The sequence below is a fragment of the Haliotis cracherodii genome, unplaced genomic scaffold (assembly GCF_022045235.1).
Source record: "Haliotis cracherodii isolate W230 unplaced genomic scaffold, xgHalCrac1.p SCAF_11, whole genome shotgun sequence".
NCBI lineage: Eukaryota > Metazoa > Mollusca > Gastropoda > Lepetellida > Haliotidae > Haliotis > Haliotis cracherodii.
The window spans coordinates 41,917,945-41,945,611 of NW_027266266.1; the positions used below are offsets into that span (position 1 = coordinate 41,917,945).

At 40.5% G+C, this 27,667-nt stretch overlaps 1 protein-coding gene across 1 annotated transcript; it reads left to right on the forward strand.

Annotated features, from left to right (window-relative positions):
• Positions 1-3,593: 3,593 nt before the first annotated feature.
• Positions 3,594-27,640, forward strand: LOC139456516 (uncharacterized). The gene is made up of 2 exons (XM_071238268.1): positions 3,594-5,119; positions 24,560-27,640. Exons 1-2 carry the CDS (start codon positions 3,702-3,704, stop codon positions 27,378-27,380), a joined length of 4,239 nt encoding a protein of 1,412 aa, XP_071094369.1. The 5' UTR covers positions 3,594-3,701; the 3' UTR covers positions 27,381-27,640.
• Positions 27,641-27,667: the final 27 nt, after the last annotated feature.

Consider the following 27,667-nt stretch of genomic DNA (forward strand, 5'->3'; position numbering starts at 1 on the left):
TGGGGTCAACGCATACCCTCAATTGACCAGTTTTCTTCACCTGGACTGATATTTGGGAACACCACTGTGGGCTCAGTAACAGGTGTCAGTACACCAAGCTTGACCAGCCGGTCAAGTTCTTCCTTCAGCTTGGGATTCACAGCGATAGGAACTTTTCTTGGTGGGCACTGAGGTGCATACTACCTTCTTTCACATATAAGTGAACTACTCCTGGAAAAGTGGAGCTTTTGTTGAAAACATCATTAAAGTTTGACAGCATGGTATCTGTGGTGATGTTGTTGATTTGTTGAAAGTTGCGGTAGTTGACAGTGATCAGCTGCATCTGCTCTGCTGATTTCCTGCTAAGAAGTGGTGTCAAGTTTCTTTGATGACATGAAATTCGATGTCATATGTCATCTTGTTTTCTGGGTTGGTGATCTTCATGATACACTTTCCTAGTGGCTTTGTGAGAGTTTGATTGTACATTCTCAATTGTGTTTCACTGTCCTGTAATGCACAGTTCACAAACTTGACAGGGCTAATGTTCACTGTTGAGCCACAGTCAACTTGGAATGTCACTGTTTTCTTGTCATCAACAATCATATTAGCTAGGACAAGATCTGTATCTGGTGTGTTAACTTTGTTAACATCTGTCTGTATTTCTGAGAGAGTAAATACATAGCCATCTTCTGATACATCTGTATTGTGAGAGCAATCATCTTGGACTTGTACCCCATGGACAGGTTTCTGGCTGAATGTGCAACATATGTCAAAGTGGTTTTGTCTCTTGCATAACTTTCAGGTCTTTCCCCATGCTGGACAAAGTTCTTTGCGAAATACATGTTCTCTACCACAAAACTTGCAGGTGTTGTCCCTGGTAAGTATTTGACCGTTGACTGTTGTGTGTACCTCTGTAAGCAGGTTTGGGGTTATTATGTTGTTTGCTTTCTCTGTGATGTTTTGACATGTGTGGTGTTTGTCTTGTGACTTTGTTTACTTCACCAGATTGTGGTGCTGTTATTACTTTCAACTGAGATGCTGTGTTTTCATGACTTCGACAAATGCGCTCCTGAAGTAAGCGTTTACGAGTATTGGCATCAGATATGCCCAGAACAATTCTGTCCCTAGTAAGAGAGTCTCTAAGGCAATTACAAAAGTTGCAAGTTTTCACAAGCTGCTTAATACCTGCTACATAAGTATCAACATTCTCATTTGGTTGCTGAGTTCTAGTATTAAACTTGTATCTTTTAAAAGTCTCATTGCTTTCACCAAGAATGTGTGAATAAATCTTCTCAATAATGTTCTTTACAGAGTCAGTTTCAGAAGGATCACATGAGTTATAGATTTGTAGTCCTTCTACTCCCATGGTAGAAATTAAGTAAGATCTGAAGATTTTCATATTACAAGTTTCATCATTCTTACCCGTGATTACACAGTAATGACCCCACATTTGTTTCCATAATGTCCAGTTTTTAACAGGATCATCCCCTAATTTCAGAGGTTCAGGCGGTCTAATATGACTCGCATCATTGACAGTAGTCGCCATGTTTTGACTAGACTGAGCTTCCGTAGATTCGTCAGATGACATTTTCAAGTGTCAGAGTTAGAATTCATGTAATTGACTTGAATTTAAATGTTTCAAGTAAGATAAAGATAACATATACAGTTTATGTCAAAAATCCAGTCAGATTCAATCAGTATTTACCACTTGATCCTTGGATATGCAACACATTCGATCCACGTGTTTTTTTTACACACGGTAAAACGCTCGTGTGAATTTGAGATAATTCGACACAGAGAGTCAATTGTCAATGAAAAGTAGGTTTAAACACAAACCACACAGTGAGTAAGATGGTTCTTTTCCGCTGCCACCATGTTTCAACAGCTTATGGGTGTGTAAAGCCCACATCAAAGCAAGAGAGTGAGAGAGAGCTAGGTTCGGCAGTCATCCATTTACTAACGGAAGTGCGTAGTACAGTAAAATCCGGACAGGTCATAGATCCATGCAGGGCACCGTTAACCGGGCCGTGGCAGATATTGTAACAACAATACATTCCTACAATGCGAGGCATATATATTTTTTTCATTCAGTTAAACCCGGGCTTGATTAATCAAATGGATGCGCCCTAAGTTATTACGTGGTACAAATAGTGGAAATAGTTCATGTAATTAGATCACCCCTAGCGGGCCTCAAGTTGTCAGTATTGAGCTTCTCGCAGCGTCAAACCGTCTAATAACCGTGATCAGGGATATGTGTCACGCACTGGGATGGAGCTTGCATAGGTGTTTACCAAGGGAGTTAACCACGTAAACGTTTCCGGATTGTAAATTCGGATTCGGCTGACAGTAAAGTAAACGAAGAACAATGTTCGCATAAATATCTGAAATGCAACGGTAAGAATTAGTAATATTTGTTTTGCATATAATACATGTCATGCATATATTGCTAACGTGTTTGTGAAGTGAACACGTAGCAGCGCATAGTTTTATCAGTGCTTGTCTGGTGCTGCTTTAGCCACAGGCCCCCGAAGACATATTTATATGGACCCGGTGTTTCAGCAATATCACTGTCCTGCTAAAGGGGCCTATGACTAATGCTTGTAGGAATATATTCGGCCACAAGTATTAACAAGCTACCATGAATTCCGACTCTGGTTAGGCGAAATCAGGGATCACTGGTTTGTTTGTTAATACACAGCGCACTCAGCAATATACAGATTTATGCAAGCAATATGACGGCGGTCTGAAAATAATCGAGTCAGGGCTAGACAATCCAGTGATTGACATCATCAACATCAATCCAACGAATTTGCTCATAGTTTCACAAAAAATACAAGTTATTGGTACAGAAATAACATGAAAAATATGGCAATAGCCATTCACTGACCAGTACACTTTGTTAAATTGTCCGACCCCCGACCCTTATATATCAAATGTGTTCATCCTTATGTAAGTACTGTTAACTTGGTTTAAGAGCAGACTTTGTCACTCAAACTTTTCCTCTTGCTCGGGACGTTTTGAATAAACCATCCCATTCATAGGGAGTCAGATTCGGATGGGAACCTAGCCATGATCACTATGATGTTCTTGGGCCCGTCTCTTCATACTTTTATAAAAACTATTAGCATAAAAAATAAACTCCTTCCTCAATCCTACCCAGTCAATTTCATGAGAAACAAAATTATTATTATGATCACTATGATGTTCTTGGGACCGTCTCTTCATACTTTTATAAAAACTATTAGCATAAAAAATAAACTCTTTCCTCAATCCTACCCAGTCAATTTCATGAGAAACAAAATTATTATTAACTGGCTGTAACTTTTAGTGTAAGATGAACATGTTGAAAGACAACAAATATCATCATTTACTCACTGCCCTAGGAGCTGAAATTACAATAAATTTACCTGAATTCTAACCATGAACATGGTGTTTCCTTTTCAGACCTCCCTGTTCCTGCCAGTCTTCACAGAAGGCAGATCACCCTCCACTATTCAACAGGATCATGCAGTACAAAAGGTCTTAGATAGAATGCAGTTTCTATTGTCGATTGTATAATGCAGTGTGCTGTTGAATCTCCGCCAACACAAGGGGATATATTACCCTTCAGCTATCAACAAAGGGAAACAACTCTGGGAGCAGTATCAACTGAGAAACATGGCTTAGATATTCTGTCCCTTGTGGCAGTTGATGTCCGCAACAAGCATGACCCCGAGGTCCCCATGATGGAGGACACTCAAGATGGGTCTCATCAGCATTCAGTTGGTCATCTTGACAATGTGTACCTTGATACTACGGACTATGCAACCAGTGACTCTCGAGCCCAGGTAAAGGCCCAGGGGCTTATCTCAGCTCAGAGAGTGAGTGAGGGCTTGGAGGACGATGAAGAAGAGGATGAGGACATCGGTGAGGATGACGACTCAGATGATGAGGACAGTGACCCAGATTATGAAGCCGAGGAGGAAGAGATTATCAATGAAATGCTTTCAAAGGGTGATAAGAAGGAGAAATCAGACAGATCAAATTCTGATTCCGAGGAAACTAAAAAGACACCAAAATTCAGAAGAATTACACAATTTACCAAAGTAACCGATCCTTTGGACAGCAGCAAAGTCAAATATAAACCTCCAAAGAGAGTACCAGGGAACAAGCCATATAAGTGTGAAGTCTGTGGGAAATGTTTCTCCGTGTCCAGCCATCTGAAGACACACAACAGGATCCACACAGGCGAGAAGCCCTATAGTTGTGACATTTGCAGCCGAAGATTCTCGGAGACTGGTAGTCTGCAGAGACATGTCCGAACACACACGGGAGAAAGACCCTTTAAATGTGAACTATGCGGAAAGTGTTTCATGGAGTCAGGACATCTCCAGAAACACATCCGGACTCACACCGGAGAAAAACCCTACACCTGCTCCACCTGTAATAAGTCCTTCACGGAAAAGGGTAGGCTCCGGAAACACATTCGAGTTCACACGGGTGAAAAGCCCTATCAGTGTGATTTGTGCGGAAAAGCATTTAAAGAGTCGGGCCATCTGAACGTCCATCTGAGAACTCATTCTGGGGTGAAGCCATTCAAATGTGGGATCTGTGCAAAGGAATTCAAGGCTTCAACCAGTCTCAATTCCCATATCCGGTTCCATACCGGGGAGAAGCCGTATCCGTGCGAAGTCTGTGGTAAGGAATTCGTGGATCTCCCTCACATGACACGGCATCGTAAGATTCACAACAAGGTCAAAGCATTTACATGTGACACATGTGGAAAGGCTTTCACCGATGCGGAAAAGCTTTCCACACATTCACGAATCCACACAGGCTTGAAACCATACAAGTGTGAAATCTGTGAGAAGACGTTCACGGTAGCGTCAAGTCTGAAAGCTCATGGCACCGTTCACACTGGAGAAAAACCCTATTCGTGTCACATCTGTGACAAGAAATTCCCATACTCCTCCAGCCTCCGACTCCACATCAAGAGCCACAGTGGCGAGAAGCAGTATAAGTGTCAGGAATGTGGGAAAGCTTTTGCCATCGCTGCTAGTCTGAAACGTCATGAACGGTCACACACAGGAGAGAAACCCTACATCTGTGATTTCTGTGGGAAAGAGTTTTCAGACTCCTCGTCACTTCAGAGACACTGCAGGTCTCACATTGTAGATAGAGTCTACAGGGACACTGCAGGTCTCACATTGTAGATAGAGGCTACAGGGACACTGCAGGTCTCACATTGTAGATAGAGGCTACAGGGACACTGCAGGTCTCACATAGTAGATAGAGGCTACAGGGACACTGCAGGTCTCACATTGTAGATAGAGGCTACAGGGACACTGCAGGTCTCACATAGTAGATAGAGGCTACAGGGACACTGCAGGTCTCACATAGTAGATAGAGGCTACAGGGACACTGCAGGTCTCACATTGTAGATAGTGGCTACAGGGACTCTGCAGGTCTCACATAGTAGATAGTGGCTACAGGGACACTGCAGGTCTCACATTGTAGATAGAGGCTACAGGGATGCTGCAGGTCTAACATAGTAGATAGAGTCTACAGGGACACTGCAGGTCTCACATTGTAGATAGAGTCTACAGGGACACTGCAGGTCTCACATTGTAGATAGAGGCTACAGGGACACTGCAGGTCTCACATTGTAGATAGAGGCTACAGGGACACTGCAGGTCTCACATTGTAGATAGAGGCTACAGGGACACTGCAGGTCTCACATTGTAGATAGAGGCTACAGGGACACTGCAGGTCTCACATTGTAGATAGAGGCTACAGGGATGCTGCAGGTCTAACATAGTAGATAGAGGCTACAGGGACACTGCAGGTCTCACATTGTAGATATAGGCTACAGGGACACTGCAGGTCTCACAATGTAGATAGAGGCTACAGGGACACTGCAGGTCTCACATTGTAGATGGAGGCTACAGGGACACTGCAGGTCTCACATTGTAGATGGAGGCTACAGGGACTCAGCAGGTCATGTGCTGGAGACAGTGGCAAATTGTTTTGCATTGTTTGCCAAAGAGATTTCAATGATGCTGATAGTTTGAAAACTAATCTGAATTAACGGACACATTATCATTCATTATTCCGAGAATCAAAAATGCTTTCTTCAACGTTCAGTCAATTTGTACAACATAAGTTGTAGCCGGAACCTGAGGGGTACATGAGGTTTTAAGACACATAAAACCCATGTACCCCTTTTGATCCTTCTACAACAAATATATCTTACTGACATGTTTTAATGTTTAACACAAATTCAAAATTGATAGAAAACAGCTGTTCGATTGAGATAAGGTTAACTTGTGCATGGTCACATGACTTCCATTGACTCGTAAAAAGTGTGCAGTCTTTTGCTTTGAATAGGGGATTTATTCTGCCTCTCAAAAATCCACGTGCAGTCTGTATTGCTTGTAGCGTGGTATAAGTAATTGATTCCCCCCGCTGAGAAATTATTAACCTCCTAGGCGGGTTCCACAGTATTTTATCAAGATCGGCCATCCGTAAGGCATTTGAGAATTTTTTGTTAGTCAGTTTCCAAATTTTAAATTGAGAACTTTAACATAATAGTCTGTAAAATGCATTGTCTGGAAGGGAAGTCACTAGTCTGAAACTAGTACAGTATTGCTTGAGAAAGCTGCTTTCTGATTGGTTAATGTCAACTTCCCGTTCATCATTTCATTGGTTGGTCAAAGTTTGCAAAAGGTTGTTCTGACATGGCCTGTAGTGAGAACTAAAATCTGATTTTAATGAGATTTGGGGGCACGGGTGGCCCATTCGTCTAAGGCGCCGCGATTCGTTGTGCAGAGTTGCGTCCCTTGGGCACGCCAGAAACCTATGATTGTGGGTTCGAATCCCGGTTCGCCCCGATTATGTTTCTAGGTTTGTCAGCACCATACTCGTGCTCGTGGGTTACACCGAAGTGATAAACGTCTAAAACCAGCATTACTTCGGGCTTTCCTCCCACATCAAGCTGAAACGCCATGATATAACTGGAATAATGTTCGAAGCGGCGTTAAACCCAACTCACTCACTCACTCACTTTTAATGAGATTGATGTCCATTGCCTTTAATAGTGCCTCTTTTACCCTACCTCTATTTCATAGCTGTAATGTTTGAAATTCAAAACCTCACACTGTCATGCTTGGTTTGAAATATTTTTACGGGTGTAAAATTATTATTGAAAACTTCTAAATCAAAAACAGAATGTTTGTTTCCCTTAAATCTTGACACAGCTGATAAGGAATTCAGGATGCAGATACATGTAGTTCAAGAACCTGGACAAGTATTACATCATGTGCAAGTTTTCGTTTACTTCAGTATTGTTTTAGACGACCAATTTTATACATTCGTCTATTCATGTTTTAAATGTGTATCATATTTCACAAGGAAATAGGGGCAGTGGGGTAACCTAGTGGTTAAAGCGTTCGCTCGTCACGCCAAAGACCCGGGTTCGATTCCCAACATGGGTACTCTGTGTGAAACCCATTTCTGGTGTCCCCCACCGTGATATAGATAGAATATTGCTAAAAGCAGCGTTAAACCATACTCACTCACTCACTCACTCACTCACTCACAAGGAAATATTTAAAATGTTACATACACAATAACCCATCATGATTAGTGATAACTATTGGGGCTAGCATTAGTACATTTCTTGAAGCAAAATGCTAAATCTGATTGCATTATACTATTAGCATGCTTAGCAAATGCCTAACCAGAATTTATTTTTATTTCGTTCTTCTTTACCGATTTTAGTTCAATTTTATTTGTATTGAAACATTTTGTTGGTAGGTCATAATATATTTGTAAAAATGCATTGGACATGTTTGACAGGATTTTTTTTAAGCATCTTAAAGTTTGATTTGGATTAGTAGGCAATAAAAAAATTTAAATCTTGGCATGGTACCCTCAGCTTTGACTAACATCTAGTCTCTGAAATAAGCATATTTTACAGTTGTTTAATTATAACTATAAAAAATAATAAAAAAGGAGCCCAGAGACTTTCTTCATTTTCAGATGACACTGCAGTAATCTAGACTTGCATGGGCTGTATTGAATATATTTGCTTCAGGGTCTGTATGACAGACTACCCTTGGCTAGATGACTCAAAGAATATCCCCACATGTGGTCCTCTCTGGAGATTTTATGACACTTCTTTCGTTTGTTTTGGATAATGTGTACTTGGTTATCATGACAGGTTATCATGTTTAGGCAGCAGCTCCGTAAAGCAAGCAAGTAAGTCCTAACCTGTCATGTGATTTAGACCTAAGCTGGCTGATACAATAGCCTCTTTATCCAGCACAAGGAACCTGGAGAATATCATGCAAAAACGGTGCAAGTTAAGTATCACTTTACGTATCATACTGAGACTCAAGTATCATGGTACGTATCGACACATGAGGTAGGCATATAATGACTAACAACCATGCAGTGTATCAATGCTGCCATGGCTAGAGGCTTGACTCATCTACCTTTATTAGCACAATGGTACTATTTTTTACGTCTTTTTCAACTTTTGGAAAAAACATAGGGTTAAAGTTGTTAATTTTGTACTGTAATCATGGCAATGTGTTTTGTGATATTAAAGGAATACTGGTACCTGATACTTGTGTGAAATATTGTACATTAAAGTCAAGCTCCTAGTTTCTGTTAACTTGGCTAATACCTGTACATGTATCTATTGTCATTGTTTTTTCTATGGAGTATCTTGTTAAAGATCCAAACCTTATTTGTAATACATGATTTAATCCTTGTTATCACTGTATGAAAGTGGTACAGATCTTTGTAAGGAAGAGTGCTTTGACTTAAATTATTGGTTTTGTCTGGGGATGAATAATTTTGAAGTAAGAAATCAATCAATTATGAGCACCCAAGATGGAGAATGAAAGTGCGCCACCACAATTACAAACACTGTATTAGGTTGTTTGTTTGTTTGTTTGTTTGTTTAATGCCACACCCAGCAATATTCCAGCTCTATGACAGCAGTCTGTAAATAATTAAATCTGGATCAGACAATCCAGTGATTGATATCATGAGCATCGATCCACGCAATTTGGATCCATGACATGCATCAACCAAGTCAGCGGGCCTGACCACCCGATCCTGTTAGTCACCTCTTACAACAAGCATAGTCGCCTTTTACGGCAAGCATGGGTTGTTGAAGACCTATTCTACCCCGGATCTCACAGCGTGATGTCTCCACTCTGTTGTATATTTTAGTTTGTGAGAATGAATCATTAGTGATTTATCTCTTTTGAGAGAATTTTGTACAGTTGATTTTAGTACTGTTTGTTTCAGTAATAAACAAGACTATTTCAGTTTGTTTTTTGAATTGGCGATGACTGGTTGTGGCACCTTTGACCATGGGGCCACCATGCTCCTCTCTTGGTGGCTTGGTTTCAGTGGCAGGTCTGGGGGCATGGATGCTGGCAATGGCCCTTGTGATAGACCCATAAAACACTTTCATAGTAATTAAATACTCAGACATAGTTGGTTGATTGTTGTCAACTGGACTGTCCATCAAGAACAAACAAACACACACGCACGCACGCACGCACACGGTAAAACCTCTACATCCACTCATACTGGAGATAAAGCCTCAAAATATTGTGAGTCCCTCTGAGCAGAGCCGGATACAGCTTTTTTGAAAAAGGGGGGTTGCACAACTAACATCTTTTGACTTTGGTGGTAATTTATACAGAAATAAAGATTTTTTCGAAATACCCCCCCTCTGTATCCGCCCATGCTGAGGTTAACATTTCATAAATGGGACAAACCAGCTTCTTACAACATCGGACCGTCTGCGTGGTCTAGTGGTAGAGCGTCCGCCCAGAGAGCGGAAGGTCTGGGTTCGACCCCTGGCTGTTTGATCCATGTTAAAAGATGGTACTTGTTATCTGTCTGGTGCTCGGCATTAAGGGGCTAAATCAAGGACTCGTCGGCTCAGAGTCAGTATACTGTGTCTGATTGGGGTATTCATCTTAAACTGCGGCATGGTATCTCCGTGGGCTTGCACTATAAATCGGCATTAGTCCGGACTAGTACAAACACACACAAACGCACACAATTTGAAGAAGAAGAAAACTGATTAGTACAACAGGAAGTGATTTAGAAACTTTAATTTCCCTGTTAATTACAGTTGGATTCTGTTGTTTCAAAGATGAGTGAGGTGGTGAGGTGAGGCGTTTTGTTTGTTTGATTGTTGTTTAACTCCGTGGTCAGCAATATTCCAGCTATATGACAGCGGTCTCTAAAAACAGTATTCGAGTCTGGACCGGACATTCCAGTGATTGACATCATGAGCATCAATCCACATAATTTGGATACGATGACATAAATCAACCTTTAGTCAGGTGAGGTGAATATTTTCAGAATATAATATATTTACTATTGACTGTTTACATCTAACATATGTGGGATGAATTTCATTCTAAGACTTGAGTACCTTTCACACACAAACAATCCATGGAATCATCAATTTCACCACAATGGCCACAAGCTGCAGTAATAGGATTACGGAGAATTTTAGAATTAAAATTATGAAGTGATATCCCAAAGTGATTTAACTTATAAGTTGTTTGTTTGATGTTTAATGCCGCACTCAGCATTATTCCAGCTATGTTATGGTGGTCTGTAAATAATCGAGTCTGGACCAGACAATCCAGTGATTGATATCATGAGCATCGATCTACGCAATTGGAATCAATCAAATGTGTCAGCGAGCCTGATCCGTTCCTTGCCTCTTACAACAAGCATAGTTGCCTTTTACAGTAACCATGGCTTGCTGAAGACCTATTCTACCCAAAATCTTCACGGGTCTAAAATGTCTAAATGTCAACAGTTTGACCACCTCGCTCCAGGACACACATGGCTGAGAATATAGTCAACCAGACTGCCTGCTAATCCAGAACTGGTCATTTTACTCCAGGACTGGAGACATTTTCTAAAATCTACCCGTTACTTACTTGCCTCTTACGACAGGCATAGTCGCCTTTTACTGCAAGCATGGGTTGCTGAACACCTATTCTATCAGGGATATTCGGGTCTTATCTTATAAGTGAGTGTTGTATATTTCTGACCCAAATGAATTTATAGGAGCTGATATACATAGAAACAAGGTGAATATGTGATTCGAACCCATGACCATAGTGTCCACCACATCGAAGGAATACAATCCTGCACAGCGAATTGCCCCCTTAGACAACCCTCCAAAGGTACCCTGATTAGAAGTGGGGTCTAGTGGTAGAGCGTCTGCTTGAAGAGCGGAAGGTCGGTAGTTCGATCCCCGGCCACGTCATACCAGACGTTAAGAGACGGTACTTGTTGTTTTCTTGCATGGCGTTCGGCAAACGCAATAAAACAAGGACCGATCGGCTTGAAGTCAGTATACTGTGTCTGAGTAGAATCCAGTGCTATTTATGTCAAACTGGTGCATTGAAATCTCAGTGATTTAAGTAGGTGCTTCTGACAACATTGTTTATATTTTGGGGTCAAGTGTGGGAGCAACTCGTTTCCGCACGGTAAATTGAATAAGTGGACCAGTTTCGCATGTCCATGACTATTTTGTGAAAATTTAGAATAATTTATGAAACAAAAAATTAAAGAGATTGATGTATTGTATTCAGCTTCTATTATTCTTTCATTGAGGCATTTCGGTCGTCCTCGATAATCCAGATTATATATTTATTAAATGCATTTATTAATATACATATTTTTTTGTATAACGGAATGAAGATATAATACCCTAGATGGTCGAAGATGCGTTTCAGCACAGCTCCAAGTACATACATCAAACAACCGTGAAGATAAGGGTTAGAATAGGTCTTCAGCAACCCATGCTTGTGAGTAAAGGCGACTATGCTTGCTGTAAAAGGCGACTTACGGGATCGGGTGGTCAGGCTCGCTGACTTGGTTGATGCGTGTCATCGTATCCCGATTGCGTAGATCGGTGCTCATGATGTCATTCACGGGATTGTATGGCCCAGACTCGATTATTTATATTCAGACCGCCGTCATATAGCTGCAATACTGCTGAGTGCGGCGTTAAACAACAAACAAACATCTATAAGTCGATAGTTATGTGTGGGAAATGGAACGTGGTATTAATAAAAATGTTGTTTTTTTTATCAAAATGTGTATTTAGACTAAAGTGTCCATATGAACATGACTGGCGTGCTATGTTGTTTAATGCTACAAGTCAAAAACAAAACACCGTTATACCTATTTAAAAATTTCAATTGGGGTCGAGCCCTTTTTAAAATGTAAAACTGTCTTAAATTCAGAATTGTACAAGCAAGCTTTCATTGCAGTTCAGACAATCTAAAAATCGAGACTGGTCGTTATCACAACTACCAAAGGAAGAAAGATGGTGTATACATTGTAAAAGTATAATTATGTAGAAGATGAATACATCAAATGTGAAGGCCATCAGACACTTAGCCATATTCCGTCTACCAAGCAAACCACATGAGAGATGCTATTTAGTGTTTGTTTAATCCCACCCCCACCCCCCAACAAAAAAAAGAAAAAAGATCCGGGTTAGAATGGGTCTTCAGCAACCTATGCTTGCCGTATGAGGCGACTATGCTTGCCGTAAGAGGCGACTAACGGGGTCGGGTGGTCAGGCTCGCTGACTTGGTTGAAGCATGTCATCGTACCTCAATTGCGTGGATCGATGCCCATGTTATCAATTACTGGATTGTCTGGTCCAGACTCAATTATTTACAGCCCGTCGTCTTATAGCTGGAATATTGCTGAGTGCGGCGTTAAACAAACAAACAAACACAATTAATTCCCAATTAATTGTCTGGTGTGCATGATGTACTTTGTCAACTACAGTGTAACAATGTTGTGTTCATGTCATAATGGACTGTCATTGTGAAAACGGGCCGATGGCCTACATTCTTCTTGAATAAAGAACTAAGTCAGTAGTGCCACTTAGTACAACACAGTTTGATGTTGTTGAATAACGCCGCACTCAACAAACTTCCCTCCATATGATGGCGGTCTGTAAATAATCGAATCTGGACCACATCGATCCACGCAATTGGGATACGATGACATGCATCAACCAAGTCAGCGAGCCTGACCACCCGATCCTGTTAGTCGCCTCTTACGACAAGCATGGGCGCTGAAGACCAATTCTAACCCGGATCTTCAAAGGTAGCTTGTATAAAGTGAGGGCGAAAAAAGAACACCGAGTTTATTTTCTATGAATTAATTAAAAGAACTGATGATAAATTTGATAACGTCTATTTAACAATCACTCATTCCTGCAACAGTTGGTAAGAAGTAATCTGTAGCTGGGTATAATATACGGGCCAGTACCACACAAAGGAAATAACTTCACTTTGGAAGAACAGAAGCAGTTCGATTCATAACACTAGCTTGATACTAAAGCTTCTAAATGATACTTAAGGTAAGAGCACATAAAGGAAGGTCACCATTACACTAAAATATTTATATCTAGTCCATGTATGGCGTGGACGCTTAGTAACACCGATCGCGCACTGTTGGTGTCATTCAGGCCTTATAGGGTCTATTAGAAACCCCTAAGGATAATTAGACAGAGTTGTCTCCCCCGGAGCATTTACAATATGTTTGTTTGTTTGTTGTGTAACGCTGCATTCAGCAATATTGCAGCTATGTGACGGCGATCTGTAATAAATTGAGTTTGGACCTGACAATCCAGTGATTGACATCATGAACATCGATCTAGGCGATTGGGACACGATGACATGCATGAACCAAGTCAGCGAGCCTGACCACCCGATCCCGTTAGTCGCTTCTTACGGCAAGCATGGGCTGCTCAAGTCAAGCCCTAAAGGTTTGCTATCGTACAAAAATCTTCTTTGCTTAAGTTTGGGAATTGGGGAGTTTTCCTTATGACAAAATCCACTTTTCGTGGGATTTATTGGTCAAGTCAACAAATAACTGCAATAACGCACATCAGTTTAATCGGAAATTATAAGCGTCGCTATCGCCTGTTAAATACGGTCGTAGGTAGAATAAATAACTACTTCGGTTTAATGCACTACATCTGTTTGTGCTGTGTTGATACATCGTATGCAACTGTTTTATTATTTATCTTTTTCCTTCTGCAAAATATGTACATTTTGACAAATAAGTTCTAGTTCTTGTAACCGCCTCCGTAGTGGCTATAGTGTCTGTCGGGAGAGCGGAAGGCCGGTGGTTCCCGACAGCGTCATAAGAAAAGGCGTTAAAAGATGGTACTTGTTGTTACCCTGTCTGGCGCTCGGCATTAAGGGACTAAAACAAAGACTGGTCGGCTCGGAGTCAGTATACTGTGTCCTAGTGGGGTATTCATGTTAAACTGCGGTATGGTATCTCAGTGGGTTAGCACTATAAAACCGGCATTAGTCCGGGACACGTGCATGTACGTAGCTATATAAAGGAAATAATCTTTATTGCGACGTTAATGCCCATTTCATCTCTCCTCTTGTTGTTGTTGTTGTTGTTGTTGTTGGTGGTGGTGGTGGTGGTCTGTACATTCGTTATACATGGAATGCCCCACTGCACCATGGGATACACTGGCATGGCGGACACGAGTATGACCGATGGCAAGGACGAATGACTTATAACAAACAAACAAAACAAATTCTTTCCCCTGGTATTTGTTTTTGATCAATGTTTAGCTCACTTGGACTGAAGGTCCAGGTGAGCTGATGGCATGGCGTGTATTTCTATGCCCTTTTCAGAAGCGCAGAGAGCTATCGCTTTGGAGTAAAATATCTGATTTTAATGACTGCTGAAACTTTAGGAGTGTGTCAAGCACCAAATTCTTTTGGGAAAAAAATCTTTAACAATCTACTAAGAGACCTTAAGGCCTATGAAGCTGAAATTTGGCAAGTAAAATCAGAAAAAGACCTTTTCAACAATAAAATGGAAATTAATTGATAAATCGGAAATTTAGTTTCTCTCTGAAATATTTTACCATTCATATTTTTGGTACAGTTGCTTTCAGCGCACCTTCAGTTTAAACATATTATTCTAATTTGCGTATAAGAGTTGAATCATAAAAATAGTTTATATGTATTAATGTTTTAAAATAGATGTACTCTAACTCAGATAAAATTTAAATTAAAAACAATTCCTTAAAAAGGGTGAGGCTATAGTTGAATATGTTGTTGCTGTTTGCCCGGGTTTGATGAAGTGCCCAGCATTCTGTTGTGTCGTAAGAGGTGACTGACAGGATCGGGCGGTAGGACTTGTTGACGTGGTTGATGATTGTATGTCATCGTACCCCGACCGATATCGGTTGGTATGGCTCAGACCACCTTCCCGAGGCAAGAGAGTTAACTGACTTTAAAAGTCAAGTTTTCACGTGGAAACTGGACTTTTATTGTCAGTTAACTCACTTGCCTCGGGAAGATGGGCTCAGACTCGATTATTACAATACTACGATAGTTTGGATGTGCATTTCTTCCTTTTGTTCACTGGGATGGAGGGTGGCGAGCATCTTCGTGAACGATCATGCAGTCGGACTCTCTGACGTTTTTCAATGTGTGCTAAAACGCTGACTTTAAGATTAAATGGTCTAAATGATCAGAAATAACGCTTCTGTAGCGATAGAACTAGTCCTAGTGTCCTTACCAAACACTCCAAATAGTTAGCATAAGATATAAGGACCAGTAGAAATATGCCCTTTATAAGGGTTTTGCTATATGTTATCATTATAAGGACTAGTGGGCTAAAACTGTTAGTTTCTATCGCTCCTTCTGCATGTTGGTTTGTTTGTTTTTTAACGCCGCACTCAGCAATGTTCCAGTCTGTAAATTATCGAGTCTGGACCAGACAATCCAGTAATTAATATCATGCGCATCGATCCACGCAATTGGGATCGATGACATGCATCAACCAAGTCAGCCTACAAGCGAGCCTGACCACCCGATCCCGTTAGTCGCCTCTTACGACAAGCATAGTCACCTTTTACGGCAAGCATGGGTTGCTGAAAACTTCCTCTACCCCGGATCTTCACGGGTCGCTTCTGCGTGTATTCGTGCGAGGGATTTCCCAAGGGTTCCCCCAGGAATGTGGAAGTCATCCGTCAGTGTTTACGTCATTTCAAGAATAGTCTCGTGAAATACGTATGATTGTTTGTTTGTTTGTTGTTTAATGCCACACCCAGCAATATTCCAGCAGTATGACGGCGGTCTGTGAATAACCGCGTCTGGACCAAACAATCCAGTGATTGACACCCTGTGCATCGATCTACGCAATTGGGATACAAGGACATCACCGAGTTACCGAACCTGACCATCCGTCCCGTTAGTCGCCCCTAACAACAAGCATGGGTCCCTTTAGATCATTTCTAACCCGGATCTTCATGCGTCGAAATACGTATGAACGTCAAATTGTGTCGTTCACACAGTAATGGACCCGTGAAGATTCCGGGGTAGAATAGGTCTTCAGCAACCCATACCTGCCGTAAAGGCGACTATGCTTGCCGGGATCGGGTGGTCAGACTCGCTGACTTGGTTGATACATGTCATCGATCCCAATTGCGTGGATCGATGCTCATGATGTCAATCACTGGATTGACTGGTCCAGACTCGATTATTTTACAGACCGCCGTCATATAGCTGGAATATTGCTGAGTGCGGCGTTAAACAACAAACATGCAAACAAAATCATACAGTTATGAACGTCAATTCTGCGTCATGTGACCGACCTCTCGTCCAATAGAAAAGCCGTATATCGTGTAAACTTCACACAAAAAAAACCCCAAACAACCAACGACATCAACAGCAACAACAAACGAACAAACCATCCTTGAAAGTGACAACATGAATCATACGGTTTGCTGGTTGGCTGATAACAAAATAGGCCTGAATTGTGCATCATTATCGGCCAATGTCACTGATGTCGTATTGTCGTATACAGCTAATTTTGTGTAAACCAGTGAAGTTATTATTGTTAACGTATTATTTATAAAGAGGTGACTTTAATCCTTTGTTGCACGTATATGAAGGTGAATCTGCGTAGAAGCTTTTGTGTGTGTGTGTGTTTCTGATTGAATATAAGCACTCTGTGAAGTTATAATTTGTCGACTATTTATAACAAAAAATATCAACACAGCATGCCATAAACATACAGCGACATATTGTCATAACATTCTTGTATGGGTATGACGTCATCAATTGTTGGCTGTGTGACGTCATGTTAACAAACACTCGATTTTGATATAGTATCTTTAGGGAGGTATATTTTCTGTACAATGTATTAACTGTTTTACGAAATAACACATATAGAGAGGGGGAAGAAAGAACTCTCCTAAACCGAAGTAGCGACATTCCGCACGAGTCAATAGATACGCACCTTGTACCCATTTCACTACACATTTGTCATTCACAAATAGCCTTATGCTGGGAAATGAGACGCATGTTTGATTGCTACGGCATTAAACGTAATGAAACAAAATAGTTTTAACGAGCTGATAGCAATACAAGTCAAAATATGACGACTGACCAAATACATTAAAAAACGTGTTTGTAATATGACACATGCAATTGTGTCACTACAAACATTTTTTTATACAAAAAAGAATGATGAAACACATAATGTTAAGATAAATTCCACATTAACACATATTTCTGAACCGAAAACAGACCAAGTTATAAATTTTGAAAAAGGCTATAGCACAGGCTATAATGTTCAGATGGCGCAGTCATGATGATAGTCATTATTATACACATTATCATGATCATTATCATAATGGTTATTGCCCTTATGACGAATACATTCTAGACAAAGAGTCTGACTCCGAAGGCCGTGCCCTGGAAGCTGTAAGACTATATTTGTCGGGATTTCCACCATTCTGGAGAACATTAGTCCACAACGTGGAGGATTTGGAAGAGAAAAACCTTATTTCAATGTTCCGACTTCGCATTTTCTTCGGGAGCTTTTACGCATTGACCCGGGCTCGGGCCGAACAAAGCGTCTGCTAAATTGGCTTTGTTTTTAGTTCGAACGACGCCAGTAAGGATCCCAATATGTCCTGTGAATGACTATTGGGTGTCTAGTTGACATGGGGGATGGTTTGTGCTCCAGAAATAACCATAGTTTGAAGCATAATTCAAAACGGAATCTTTGATGGACACGACAGTTTCGTTTCGGACAGCGTTATACTTTTGACATTTCTGGGTGACCTGACATTTGAGTTCGGTGTCTGATTCAGAATTGGGCCGGTCAGGAAAGCAGAAGAGTTACTTTGTAAGTATATACGACAAATACCACATTTTACGTTTAGTTTAGTTCATCTGTTTTGTTTTAAATTGTCAAATGCCGTAATTAGGAAGAGCTCGTTAGCAATGTTACTAAAAGTATGTTGGGTACTAAAACGGATACGGATTCATAGGACTACACGAAGAATAAACATTACAAGTTACAGATATTTGTTTTTATTAATAATTCCCTTAGCTATGAATTTGGTACGGATGTTTCGATATAGACTCTATTTCAAAATTTTAATTCCGTTTCTGCAACCTTTGCACTCTCAAACGATTTAAGCAAACTCCATAAATTCTTCTTACTGTCAGCATGTCAAATGTCAAATGAAAATTCTTCAATGAATATTTCAGATATATCAACAAAGTGAATTAACATCGTTTGAGGAAAGCTTGGTTCAGTAACAATGGCAATTCCAATGATATTGCTGGCTGTATGTAATTAATTTCTAAAACAAATTCATTTGTCATAAATTGTTCCATAGTGTATTGAACACATTTTTTTATGGATGTCAAGCATCTTTATTGTTGATAGGCATGCATGGTTGCAGACAGTGCACTTATTCCTTCATCAGATGAATGAATAATTAGGTTTACCCCATGAAGGCTTAAGAACTGCAGAACATACATCGATCCACAATAAAGAAGTTGTCATCCATTAAGCTGTGGGTGCCAATCCATTTCAAAGGTACTATCAGGCAAAGACAATTATTAATAATAGTTGCAAAAGTTTTCATCAATTTCTGTTCACATTTTATAAGCAGTACATTAGTATCCCAGTGTGACATTACATATTTACTTCTTGATGAAAAATGATATGACGACAGGTCTTTCTAGATGAACATCAGTTGTTTCTCTGACAACAACAATGATAAATCTAGGCCAGAAATAATCAGAAACTCTATCTTACTGTAAGGGTGAAGATTTCATTTGGTTTTATTGAGACACATTTGAGAAAAATTAAATTTTGAAGTTTGAGGAGTGAGTGAGTGAGTGAGTGAGTATGGTTTTACGCCGCTTTTAGCAATATTCCAGCAATATCACGGCGGGGGACACCAGAAATGGGCTTCACACATTGTACCCATGTCGGGAATCGAACCCGGGTCTTCAGCGTGACGAGCGAACGCTTGAAGTTTGAGGAATTCCTTGAGATGTTTCGTTTTTCAAAACTTATGTTTTGGTGAAAAGTTGAGTTTTCAACATTTCGATTACTGAAGATATGCAAGTGTTTGGAAAATATACTTCCTTGCCAATATGATTTGTTTGTTTATTTGTTGTTTAATGCTGCCCTCAGCAATATTCCAGCTATATGTCGGCAGGCTGTAAATTGTAGCTCACATACAAAAATTGGGGGGACTGGTAATTTTTAGAGTTGCCAATCCTCTAAAAAACTGGTATTTTCAAAAGCCAGTTGGGACACTGCTTTCCTCTCACATGAAGCTGACAAGCGATGATATCAATGCAATGCTATAGAGGCAATATATTATATTATAACCCAACTACCTCACAATTAGATTTCACAGAACTGTGGTCTGATTTTAAACATGGCAACCATTCAGCCATATTGAATATAGTTTGGAACTGTTTATTAGGGGTGTCACAATAAATTGAAATATTGACTTAAAGTCAATAAATCGATTGTTAAATCAGTTTCCGATCAATAGTATCGATTTCAGTTAGGAATATCGATAGTTTCGATTGTATTTACCATATCAATAAAATACATGCAATGCTGTTCAAATTTGTTTTTCTTTTGATCATGAGTGGTAGTAATTTACACATGGTAATGTGGAAGTTTCTTTTTCTTAAATTATTAGGGTAAAGAAAAAACAAAGCAGTCATATCTCAAACTTTACTTTTTATTTGTTGTTATTGTTATCACATTCAAAGGAAACTTCAGTTCCAAGGTTTAATTAACTCTAAAATCCATCTAAAATGATACACTGAAAACTATCGATATTTATAGCAATAGTTGCTTCCAATATCAATAGTTATCACAATAGTTTCTTTCAATATCAGTAGTTATCGCAATAGTGATTTCCAGACCAATACTCACCCCTACTGTTTATTTGTACATCAGGGGGCACGGGTGGCCCAGTTGTCTAAGGCGCCGCGATTCGCTGAGCAGTGTTGCGTCCCTTGGGCCTGCCAGAAACCTATGATTGCGGGTTCGAATCCCGGTTCGCCCCAATTATGTTTCTAGGTTTGTCAGCACCATACCCGTGCTCGTTGGTTTCACTGAAGTGGTAAACGTCTGAGACCTGCATTACTTCGGGCTTTCCTCCCACATTAAGCTGACACGCCGCGATATAACTGGACTACTGTTAAAAGCAGTGTTAACCCCAACTCACTCACTATTTAAAAAATCAACAGGTAATATGATGTACAGGGTATATGTATCGTGTAGATCTATACATATTTTCAAGGCTTCAAATAATTTTAGTTTCTTCCCCTGTATGACCTTGGACTAGTCTGAATATATTGACTTCAATCCAACTCAAGTATCATGTAGATCTATTATATTTTCAAGGCTTCAAATGATTTTAGTTTTGTCCCTTATATGACCTTGGACTAGTCTGAATACATTTACTACAATCCAACTCAAGTATCTTGTAGATCTATATATGTTTTCAAGACTTCAAATAATTTTAGTTTCGTCCTTTGTATGACCTTGGACTAGTCTGAATACATTTACTACAATCCAACTCAAGTATCTTGTAGATCTATACATATTTTCAAGGCTTCAAATAATTTTAGTTTCTTCCCCTGTATGACCTTGGACTAGTCTGAATACATTTACTACAATCCAACTCAAGTATCGTGTAGATATATATATGTTTTCAAGGCTTCAAATGATTTTAGTTTCTTCCCTTGTATGACCTTGGACTAGTCTGAATATATTGACTACGACCCAACTCAATTATCGTGTAGATCTATATATGTTTTCAAGGCTTCAAATGATTTTAGTTTCTTCTCTTGTATGACCTTGGACTAGTCTGAATATATTGACTACGACCCAACTCAATTATCGTGTAGATCTATATATGTTTTCAAGGCTTCAAATAATTTTAGTTTCTTCTCTTGTATGACCTTGGACTAGTCTGAATATATTGACTACGACCCAACTCAATTATCGTGTAGATCTATATATGTTTTCAAGGCTTCAACTGATTTTAGTTTCTTCCCTTGTATGACGTTGGACTATTCTGAATATATCGACTACAATCCAACTCCATTCTAGAATGATTTCATCATATGGAAAGGTTAGATTGCCGCAGCCAGAAAATATTCTAGGCTCCATTTGGATTTTATTTTTTTATTTTTTAGGTATATATTTTAAAATAATATAACTTTATTTCTGAGACATTGAAAACTGTTTATTGAATGTGTCCTTACAACACATTTCTGAGCCTCTATATTTATTTATTTATTCATTCATTCATTCATTCATTCATTCATTCATTCATTCATTCATTCATTCATTCATTTATTTATTTATTTGCATATGTGTTTGGTTGACGCCACCGTCAGCAATATTGCAGTATATAACTGCTGTTGTGACCAGACAATCTAGTGATAGATATTACGAGCAATGGTCCATGATGTCAGTGTACGATGACTTGTCACTGCCTGACCACTGATCCATTAATTCACCTCTTACATAGGGGACCAGTTGTAACCAGGAACCTCCACGAAACTCCCATCTTCAAAAATACTTGTCTGAGCTAACCTGAAAACTGTCCTTGTGACTCATGTATAATGCAACAGGCATTGAGTGTAAAGGGCTGTAGAAATGAAACTTTGAAATTAAGGCCTTACATTTTATTGTTTTAGGGTGTGGACTTCGTCAGAATATATTGTAAAAAACATCAGCTTGTTTTAATTTATTTTATCTCACAGTTTTATCACTCTTGGGTCAGTCAGGATAAGTAAATAAATTGTTGGTTTTGAAATTCATTTGACAATTGTGTGACATTATTGGACTCACTTTCAAGTGAGTGTCAGAATTAGATGTCATACCATAGTGGTTTTATATGTATATGCCAGTATATTTTGTTTCATAATTTTATAGTCTCATGGAATCAGTCTAGTATAAAGAAACATTTATTGTTTATGTCATGTATGCTTTATATAAACCTTTGTCATGGGCAGTATGGCTGGGACGAGTCCAAATTTACTACCAGGGTACCCAGCCCTCTATTACCTGACTATACCACAGCACGTGCAAAACGATTTTAGATACATGTATTAAACAATCTGGTCATGCATACACTGAAGTTGACTTAAGTTATATCTTTATTTAACCATATAAAAATCTGAAGGAATGGGTGCATAGTCAGAAAGAAATGTGAACATTAGTGACTTGTAGTGTAGCCATAGAGTTCCAGATAATTTTAATCATTAGCCAATATATCACGTGACTAACCACGGGTCCGGGTAGTCCTGTGGGTACCCGGGACCTACTCAGTACCCAACCAACCCGGGTAGCCGAGTTACCCATCCCAGCCCTCGTGGGCAGCAGTTAAACTTCAACTGAACAAAGTACATGGGTGTAGCTGTAAGTGGGAACATTTTTTTACCTGTGCAAAAACCTAATTAATAATTCAGGTGATTTTGAGTGAGTTGCATGTCTATATTTTAGTGAATGAAAATATAGAATAAAACATGGGAGACTCTCAGGATAAAATAGATGACCACGGAGCTACAGATAAGCAACATATTTGCGTAAAATACCCCCTAAATATATTCAAAACCCAATTACTTTCAACATGTTCAATTAACTTGCGTACAGAAACGCATGCATTAAATAAAAAAACTCATATGTATAAAAACAGCATACGTAAATACCCAATGAAGATTTTTCAGCATGCATAGAAAAGAGCTGATTTCCAAAATACAATTACAAGCTAATTTACTTTCCGAGTCAAGTGTACATATTTAGAACAGTTATCAAGGTTATTAACATTTGAAACATTATTTCATTTTTTAAATCTTAAAATGTTCACTTATTTGGGGGAAAAAAACCAATAGAGTGATGAATAGATGAGCGAAAAAATATTGGCTACCCAATGAAATATGTAATAACCCAATAAAAATAGAAACCCTAGAGTAAAAACTGAATTGCTCAAAAAGTTAACTGGAGCTCTGTGCCCATGATGCAGAATTTGTTTAGCCATAAAAAACAATAGTTGCTATCTGCACAGCTGAAACCAGCCATAATGGTTCTAACATAGGTATGTGTTCTTACGACATAATAAGAATATATCAACAGAAGATATGGTCTCTCTTTCAAGTGTTAGACTGAGATAAATTAGAAAATAGTATGTTCTCTTCATTAGAAAGCATGTTTTTAACAGCTACGGAATCATATACTACATACACACACGTCATACACACACCCACACACTCACATACAAACACCATACATCACACCCAACCCACACACACACACCTCATACGCACACACCTTTCCACCACACACACACACGCACACGCACGCACACATCACATGCAGCTCAAACACCACACCTACCACCACACACACTGAAGTTGACTGAAACTTTATCCCTACTCAAACATATACAAGTCAAAAGGAATGTGTGCATCATCAGAAAGAAATGGGAACACTACAGACTTGTAGTGTAACCACTGAGCTTTAGTGAGTTTATGTCATTAAACAATTTATCATGTGACTAACCACGGGTCCGGGTAGTCCTGTGGGTACCCGGGTCCTACTTAGGACCCACGAGACCCGAGTACCCGAGTTACCCGTCGAAGCCCTAACACACTCACTCACACTCACGCTCACACTCACACTCACACTCTCACACACACACACTCAGAGAGGGGATACAATAATCATCATGTCATCCTCTGCACACAACAAAGTCCCATTCCCCGACACTCCTATGTTAATGATGGCCTAACTGTACCATACAGACGGTGGACTTACTGACTATATATATATTTTCAGGGAGACCACCACCCTCTTCCCAGCTGACGCCCAAAATGGAGACTTTCATAAAGAAAGAAACGGAAGACGAAGCCGGGTCATCCATCTCCTTCTACAAACAACGTATCTCTTGTCAGTTGTGTGGAAAAGAGTTTTCCCAGCTGGAGAAGCTGTCCTATCACATCTACAACAACTGTAAGGATGAACCGGAGGGTGACCTTCAGATTGACGAGTCGCCCAGACCTGACCGCTCACAACCGAGCATGGAATCCCCGGAAAAGGACGCAGCGGGTGAAGACGATGATCCATCTCGGTCCCATGCTTGTGATATATGTGGAAAACATTTCCCCAAACTGCAGAATTTGCAGGTCCATGTGAGATCCCATACTGGTGAAAAGCCGTATAAATGTCAGTGGTGTGACAAGACATTTTCCAGCTATGGCAACATGAAGGCTCACAGCCGCGTCCACACAGGGGTACGCCCACATCAGTGTTCTCAGTGTGGCAAGGAATTTGGCACTGCCCAAAATCTACAAGTACATATTCGAACCCACACCGGTGAAAAACCCTATAAATGTGCGGAGTGTGGGAAGGGGTTTGCGGGTCAGGGAAACCTTAAAGTCCACCAACGCACCCACACTGGGGAAAAGCCGTATAAATGCCAGATGTGTGGGAAGGATTTTAGGAACTTGCAATCTCTTCATATTCATGTCCGTTCTCACACTGGCGAGAAGCCGTTTGAATGTTCATTTTGTCACAAAGCGTTCACAAGTCAAGGCAACATGCAGGCACACATGCGCATCCACACTGGAGAACGTCCTTTCAGCTGTGGAGAGTGCGACAAAAACTTCTCCAACATGCAGGCTCTGAAGATCCACATCCGCACCCACACTGGCGAGAAGCCCCATGTCTGCCATGTCTGTGGTAAAGACTTTGCGAGTGTTGGAAATTATCAAGTCCACATGAGGACGCATACCGGCGTGAGGCCATACTCCTGTCGAATGTGTGGGAAGGACTTCACCACTATGTCCAACATGCAGACCCATATGGTGAGAACACATGCTACAGAGCTCTATGCTGAGAATGCGCTACTATGGAGTAGGATGCAGGAACTTTCTAGGCAGTACATGCAGATGACGGCCATGCCAGGGGTGAGTGGAGATCAGGCCACCCCGACAGGGCCTCCTCCCTTGAACATGGCCTTTCCGATGGATCTGTCTCCAGGCTTTGAACAATTAATTGCAGCCAATCAGAAGCTGTTCTCAGCATCTGCTGCTGCGATGAGTCTTAATGAATCTGATCTTGCCGAACAGGAAGAATCTGAAAATGACAACACAAATTCCACGAAAGATCCATTTACAAGTAATACTGGTTCCTCAGCAGGTAGTCCTAATGGTGAGGGCCCTGACTCTCCAGCGGCTACAGGGTCAGATAACAGTACCAGTACAAATCCAAAGGACACAGCCCCTGAAGAACCCGCTTACTCTTCAGCTTCAGTTGAAGCAAATCCTATTCAAACTGACAACAGTGTTATGGAGGGATCACCATCCTCAAGTCTTAACACAGCACCAATGGAAGTAAATCCAGAAAGCAGTGAATCACAACCTTCAAACAGTGATTTCAGACCAGCAAGCAGTGAATCACAACCTTCAAACAGTGATTTCAGACCAGCAAGCAGTGAATCACGACCTTCAAACAGTGATTTCAGACCAGCAAGCAGTGAATCACGACCTTCAAACAGTGATTTCAGACCAGCAAGCAGTGAATCACGACCTTCAAACAGTGATTTCAGACCAGAAAGCAGTGAATCAAAACCTTCGAACAGTGATTTCAGACCAGCAAGCAGTGAATCACGACCTTCAAACAGTGATTTCAGACCAGCAAGCAGTGAATCTCGACCTTCAAACAGTGATTTCAGACCAGCAAGCAGTGAATCACGACCTCCAGCCAGCAATTTCAGACCAGCAAGCAGTGAATCACGACCTTCAAACAGTGATTTCAGACCAGCAAGCAGTGAATCACGACCTTCAAACAGTGATTTCAGACCAGCAAGCAGTGAATCTCGACCTTCAAACAGTGATTTCAGACCAGCAAGCAGTGAATCACGACCTTCAAACAGTGATTTCAGACCAGCAAGCAGTGAATCTCGACCTTCAAACAGTGATTTCAGACCAGAAAGCATTGAATCACGCCCTTCAAACAGTGATTTCAGACCAGCAAGCAGGGAATCACGACCTTCAAACAGCGAATTCAGACCAGCAAGCAGTGAATCACGACCTCCAGTCAGCGATTTCAGACCAGCAACCTTAGAATCCAGAGCTGCAGTCAATGAATCAAGAGCTGCAGCTAGTGCTTCTAGACCAGTTGCCAACAATCCTGACATGACAATCTCTGGTCTGAGACTCATCAACTCTTCCTTAGCATCTTCCAGTCCAAGCCATGGGCCCCCAAACCCAAGCACCAGCACCCGTGACTTGGATAAGCCCACGTCTAATCACAACCTTATGGCCACTCATTCTAGTCACTTACTCAACCACAACAACTCTAACCCCACCCCAGGGGCAACTGGAGGGAATTATCTACTAAATCCAACACACAACCATTTCACTAGTCTCTCAATGAACATGAGGAGTGCCATTGATGCCTCAAGGACTGATCAGGTCCTGGCACACGACTCAACCAATCTAGGATTCGACCCTCAAATGCACGACCTCCTTGCGATGAACAGGAGCATGCAGTTGGGCTACCACTTCCCCCAAATGAACGCTCCCCTAGTACCAAATGATTATGCTATGAACATGTTCAAGAGACCAAGTATGTTTCAAGCCAAGCAAACGGGTAGTCTCAGTTCCACGGATAATATCATGAACATGTTTGGTTTCATGAACAACCCAACGTATCCATCTTCATCTGAACATATAACAGGCCAACTGCCGAACATGTTCACACAGTCCTCCATACACGGCCACAGCGCCGCAGCCGAGACCAGCTCAGGGAATCTGTTTCCGATGCCACCAAATCTGAAGTCGGACATATCCTCGGCAGATCTGAACAGTGTTGTTCAGACCGCGCTGAACATGTTCTCATGTGACAATGGACCAGATTCGGAGTATTCCGATGTGTTCAGCAAGAAGCCTGATCCAGGGGGGGACTGTTCCTTCACAGGGTCAGGTGGTCCAGTCTTTCCTACTAATATGTAATGCTGAGTCATCATTTAAGGGCATTAAAAACAATTTTCACCAGAATATAATTTTTAAAATAGCCATGATGACTAGGTGAACAGGCTGTTTGGTTTTTTTGTAACCAAAAAAAAAACTGATTCAAAGTCAACATAAACAACCATGTTATGATAGTTGAGACAAGGAAAGAACTTTTCCATTAATTGCAGACAATATACTGACATTCAAAGAAGTGATTTTTGTACCTGACAATATCGAAATTAATGCTTATCTTTTGTGCACAAGGGTTTATCTAGTATTCCATACTG

Coding starts and splice junctions, on each gene's coding strand:
- LOC139456516 (XM_071238268.1), top strand. CDS start 3,702: ATGATGGAGGACACTCAAGATGGGTCTCATCAGCATTCAGTTGGTCAT. Junction 5,120..24,559: donor TCACTTCAGAGACACTGCAG/GTCTCACATTGT, acceptor GGTCCATGTGAG/ATCCCATACTGGTGAAAAGC.